The 5,854-nt window shown below is 52.5% G+C and overlaps 1 protein-coding gene across 1 annotated transcript; it reads right to left on the bottom strand.

Moving 5' to 3' along the window:
* Positions 1 to 65: 65 nt before the first annotated feature.
* On the bottom strand, positions 66 to 5,498 carry LOC123254870 (band 3 anion transport protein-like; the record flags this gene model as incomplete). The annotated part of the gene is made up of 7 exons (XM_044683777.1): positions 66 to 236; positions 712 to 804; positions 1,773 to 1,946; positions 3,673 to 3,867; positions 4,047 to 4,195; positions 4,600 to 4,803; positions 5,288 to 5,498. Coding segments are annotated over 7 exons (1,197 nt in total), but the record flags the coding sequence as incomplete, so codon positions are not given.
* Positions 5,499 to 5,854: the final 356 nt, after the last annotated feature.

Below are 5,854 nucleotides of genomic sequence, written 5' to 3'. Positions count from 1 at the left end.
CCCGCCCCAGCCGCTGCCCCCACGCCCCCGAGCTCCTGCTCCCTGCCCACCCCTGGCCCCGGCCCCTACGTGGTAATCTGTGTCTCCAGGAAGATGAGGATGAAGACGAGTAGAGCTGGCACAACAGAAGCAAACTTCATCCAGAGGGGAAACTCTTTGTACAAGCCCAGGGGGTGGATGAACCAGTCTCTGGCCGAGGAGTTGGTGATTTCGAAGCCCTTGGGCACTTTGAGTTTCTGTGGGAAAGGGGAAAGGGGGAGATCCTGGAATTCAGTGCCTCCCCAGCCGTAGAGAGAGAGAAAGAGGGACTTGGTATGTTCCAGGTGGGAGGGGGAGGGAGAAAACAGACCTTGGGAGGGGGTGTCCCCGGGGCAGGAAAAAGAAGCAGGGCCGGGGCTCTTCCCCAGCTGGGAGTCTTAAGAGGGAGGTTGTAGGAAATAGCTGAGGGGACTAAGAGCAAGGAAGGGGGGAGGATGGGTCAGGAGAGAAAATCTAGTTTTTTAAAAAAAAAGGATGTTTTGTGGGGATGGGTCACTGGAAGTTCTAAAGCTGAGAGAGATTCGTGTTCTAGAGGGGGAATCCTGGGGAGATGGAAGGAGCAACAGGGATGTAGTTCATGTAGTTCAGAGTAGAATAAGGAGAGGTTTGGTGAGGGACATCTGAAGATGAAGTCTAGGGAGGTACTGGGGGAGGCTGGGGAAAAGGGCTCACCTGGGTGTAGGTGTCTTTAATGAGGAATATATCTACCGCGACCATAATGCAGATAGAAATGGGAACACCGAAATCTCCAATTACTCTGCGGAGCTGGGGGTGGGGGGAGCGATGGATAGATCGATTGTCAGAACTCAGTCCTTTCAGGACCCCATGCTCCCCAATTTCATGTCTGTGAGATTCTTTCCCTCTCCCCCCTCTCCTTCTCTCCCTTCCCCCTCCCTCCCTTTCTCTCTCCCCTCTGTCCCTCCCAAGCTTTCTCTCTCTCTTTCTCTCCCTCCCTCTCTTTCTCTTCTCTTTCCTTCACTCTTTCCCTCTCTCTGTCTCTGTCTCCTTCCCTCCCTCCCTCTCTCTCCCCCATCTATCTCTGTCTCTCTCCCTCCCTGTCTCTATACCTCTCCCTCCCTCTCCCTCTCTCCCCATCTGTCTCTTTCTCTCCCTCTCTCTGTTCTCCCTCCCTCCCTCCTTCCTTCCTTCCCTCTCTCTCTCTCTCCCTTTCTCTCCCTTCCTCCCTCTTTCCCTCTCCCTCTCTCTCTGCCTCTCTCTCTCTGCCTCTCTCCCTCTCTATATGTATCTCTCTCTCTGTCTCTGTCTCTCCATCTCCCTCCTTCCCTCCCTCCATTTTCCTCTGCCCCCTCTCTGTCCATTTCCTGGCAGCCAGTTGTTTTTACAGGCTGCAGCTATTCTGAGGGCTTCAGACAGTCTCTATGTCCTCCCTCCCCCTTTACCACCAGAAGCCCCAACCCTCTCTCCTTCCACAAAGGTATCTGCTTGCACCTGACATCCTCTTCCTGTTGGCCCCATCCTGGCTCCAGAGGCATAGAAAGCCCCACTGTGGTAAGGCAGCTCTGAAGGCTATGGGACCCCAAAGGGGTGGGGATGAGAGCAGGGGGCCACAGGTAGGCTGCATTGGTGGTGATTTGGAGAATAAGGAGCAAAAGGCAGGAAGGTGATGGAAATGGAGGAACAAATCCATCTAAGCTAGAGGGGAAAGCTGGAGGGGAGCTTTGGGGAGGAGATGACAGCTGGCAGATGGTAGGGGGGCTGGGGCAAGATCAGACCTTTCCAGGGAAGTAGGAGCTGTTCTTGAACTTGCGAAATGTGATGGCAAAATAAAACGTCCCAGCCATGAGCACCAGGGACAGGAGGGCGGTGTTGGGTAGGGCGTCCTGGGGCTTGGGGTCCCAGCTCACGTTGTGGGCATAATGTTTCTGCAGTGGGTGTTCCTGGAATATCTAGAGTGGGGCAGGAGGGAGAAAAGAGATGGTCTCAGCTCCGAGTGTTTACTCCCCCCCATTTCCCCACCTCCCATCAGCCTCCAGGCCCGGTCTGCCCAACCCCTCTCCCCACATCCATCCCTGGCTCCCTCCTTTGGTCTCCATGGTAACAGAATGGGTCTCCGGATTTCACGGCTCAGTTTTAGGGAGGGGGAGGATATGGCTGGAAGCATCCTGAGCCCCACCTCCCCTCCCCCTCAGGGTTAAATGTTGGGGGGCGGGGAAGGGAGGGTGAAAGCCCGAGAAAATGAGAGATGGGGGATGGGCCCAGACAAGGCCAGGTTCAGAGAGGACTGGCCAACAGAAAGAGCCCACCCCACCCAAAAGGGGTATTCAGACAACTGCAGATACCCCTCCTTCCAATCCCATTCTCTAGGCAGCACCCTGGAGAGTGGAGCTAGAAGTCCACAGACACTTCCTACATCACCACCCTAACTGGGAAAGCAAAGAAAATAGAGCCGGAGGAAAACATAATAAAGGCAGATAGAAAATACTACAAGGGGTACCTGGGTGGCTCAGTGGATATTGAGCCAGGACTGGAGCTGGGAAGTTCTGGGTTCAAATCCTGACCTCAGGCACTTCCTAGCTGTAACCTTGGACAGGTCACTTAACACACATACACCCTTTCAAACCCCTCCCCCCTTGCCCTTACCACTTGTCTGCCTTGGAACCAGTACACAGTATTGATTATAAGAGAGAAGGTTAGGATTTAAAGAAAAGAAAATATTCCCATCCCCCAACCCCAAACTCCAGGCTTTTGCTGGTATGTACACAGTCTGCCAACGAACATTATTAAGCCCTTACTGTGTGCCCAGCATTGCAGTAAATACTGGGTACACAAAGAGAGACAAAAACTTGGTTCTTACCCTTAAAGAACTTACATTCTCAAGGGAGAGACTACATCTAAATTATATATATGGAACAGTAGGGGGTTCAGTGGATGGAGAGCCAGGTCTGGAGACAGGAAGTTCTGGCTTCAAATCTGACCTCAGACACTTTCTAGCTATATGACCCTGGGCAAGTCACTTAACCCCCATTGCCTAGCCCTTAACTGCTCTTCTGCCTTGGAACCAATACATAGCTTTGATTCTAAGCCAGAGGGTAAGGGTTTAAAAAAAAAACAACTATGCACAGATAAGATCTATACAGTATAAATGGGAGGTAATCTCAGAGGGGATGGCTAGGTGGTTCGGTGGATAGAACACGAGGCTTGAAGTTAGGAAGACCTGAGTTCAAGTCTAGCCTCCAATACTCAGTAGCTGTGTGAGCCTGGGCAAGTCACTTTACCCTTTTTCACTCAGTTTCCTCAACTGCAAAGTGAGCTGGAGAAAGAAATGGCAAACCAATATTTTTGCCAAAAAAACTTCAGAGGGAGATCATGAGGAGTTGGGCACACTGAAAATGTCTGAAAAACAAAATCTCAGAGGAGGCAGGGCTTTTGAAGGAGGTGAAATTTGAGCTGGAGGATGAATGGCTTTAGTATAAAGGTAGATTGCACACTGAGGGATGGGAAGAAACCACATACACACGGAGCATGTGCAGGCCACTGGCCACAGCTCATCTCCGGCTGTGTGGTATCCCACAGCTTGGTGTAGAGAGCTGTGGAGACACACACACACACACACACACACACACACACACAGATACACAGACACACAGACACACAGACAGAGAGTGCCCTGACCTTGATAAGCTTGGAGAAGGTCTCATAGATGAAGATGAGAGAAATGAGGATGGAGAAGATCTCCTGGGTGTAGCGGGAGATGTAGCGCACCAGGAAACTTCCCTCAAAGGCCACCACCAGGACCACCAGCAGCACCAGCCAGAAGCCAATCCATACCCGGCCCACGATGTATTCGAAGCCATTGCTCTCGCAGAACTGTTGGGTAGAGGGACAGAGGCTGGTCAGATGGAATGGGAGGTGGGGAGGGGAAGCAGAGAGATGGAGGGGAGGAAGAACTGAGGGCCACTTGGAGTCACGTTGAAAGGAGGGCCCATTGGAGAGAGATGGGTGTAGGAAAGAGGGGTGGCAAGGTCATGGGGAAGGGGCATTCTTACCCCAGAGAAGGCCTCTTCAAAGACAAGCAGGGGTCCCGAGAAACCGAGCACAAGCAGGGGCTGGGCACTCAGCAAGGCAAAGAGGATGCCCTGCACTGCTGTTGAGATGAGTAATTCTGACACCCCCATCATGTTCTGGGTCTTGTCTCCTGAGGGGCAAAACCAGAAGTCAGAGAGGAATTAGGAGTTGGAGGGGTGGGAGGCTAGGTGGCTCAGTGGATAGAGAGCCAGGCCTAGAGGTGGGAGGTCCTGAGTTCAAATTTGAACTCAGACACTTCCCAGCTGTGTGTCCTTGGGCAAGTCCCTTGACCCCCATTGCCTAGCCCTTACCACTCTTCTGCCTTGAAACCCACACATAGTATTGATTCTAAGACGGAAGATAAGGGTTTAAAAAATGAAAAGGAAGTACGAGTTGGGACAATGGCCAGCAATTGCTCCAGGGGTCCCAGAGTTGTGAGGAACAGGTTGGGGGTCAGGGCCACAGCTCTGGGCCCTTCATCGATGTTAGAGAGAACTCCAAGATGCGGGAAGACTGGGGCTGGATGGCACTAACCTAGGAGGCCCCCGAAGGTGATAGCCGGTGAGAGGGCTGCGAAGTAGATGAATACCACCGCTGCGAGGACCTGGGGGCTCAGCGCATCCGTGATGTCACTCAAGTACTTGGGGAACCGGCGCCGAGCATCCCGAGCTAAGCCCCCAAAGAGGTGGCCTGTCCGCTGCAAGGGGTCATCTTGACCCACGGGAGCCCCATTCAAGTCTGAAGGGAGAAGGGAGGGAGGACCTCATTCAGAGTCACTTCTCCCTCCCTCTCCTTCAGGCCTCCATTCTTCCATCTCTGGCTCCCTGGAAGTTTTTTGGGGGAAGGAGACGGGGCTGGAAGGGCGATACGAAAATGAGTTGGCTGGGGAAAGGAGAGAGGTCCAGGGGAAACTGTGATATGAGCTGCCTAGCAGGCTGGGGGACGGGGGAGGGGGTGTCCCTGGATTTCCAAGAACAAAGGGGCTTCAGAGATCATCCAGTCCAAACCCCAAGTTTTGCGGAGGAAGAATATGCAGCTGGGCCAGGGGGAAAGTGATTGGCCCTAGATCTCACAGAGAATGGGGGGGGGGGGGCAGAGCCAGGGCTGGTATCCAGGGTCCGGGAATCCCTGAATCAGTCCTCTGTACTCCAGCAGCAGCAGGACTGGGGGAAGCCACTGAAGGGCGGGACTAAGAGTACGAATAAGATCTCACAGGACTTACCTATTCCCTTGTAGAAGCTGGGATCGGGCTTAGACGGGCTGAGCTTGTAGCGTCTTCGCAGCAATTCCTGCTGCACCGGGACTAAGGTGCGTAACGCTGACTCCGAAGGCGCATCCGTCGGGGGCAGCACCACGCTACAGTCCAGGAAACCTTCCAGGGACTGGACCAGCTCCTTCCGGTCATGGGCTATGTAGGCATCTATTCGGAACACCTGGGGAAAGGACATTGGGGCATAGACCCACTGGGGTCAAGCAGCCCAGATTCCGGAGCTTCCAGGAACCCAGAACAAAGGTTGCATCCCTTCCACCTTAGAATCAGTGCTGTGGATTGGCTGCAAGGCAGAAGAATTGGTAAGGGCTAGGCAACCGGGTTAAATGACTGGTCCAGGGTCACATGGCTAGGAAGTATCTACTTAGCTGCCCCTTGAGTTTATCTTTTTATGTTTCTATATTATACTATATTATCTTTTTAATATTATTAAGTCATCTATATTATATCATCAATATTTAGATATATTATGCGATTTATATTAGCTATATTATATTACCTATACTATCTATATTATCT

The sequence above is a fragment of the Gracilinanus agilis genome, unplaced genomic scaffold (genome assembly GCF_016433145.1).
Source record: "Gracilinanus agilis isolate LMUSP501 unplaced genomic scaffold, AgileGrace unplaced_scaffold34486, whole genome shotgun sequence".
Lineage (NCBI taxonomy): Eukaryota > Metazoa > Chordata > Mammalia > Didelphimorphia > Didelphidae > Gracilinanus > Gracilinanus agilis.
Note: the sequence above shows the minus strand (reverse complement) of the source record. Positions and strands in the feature narration are given on the sequence as shown.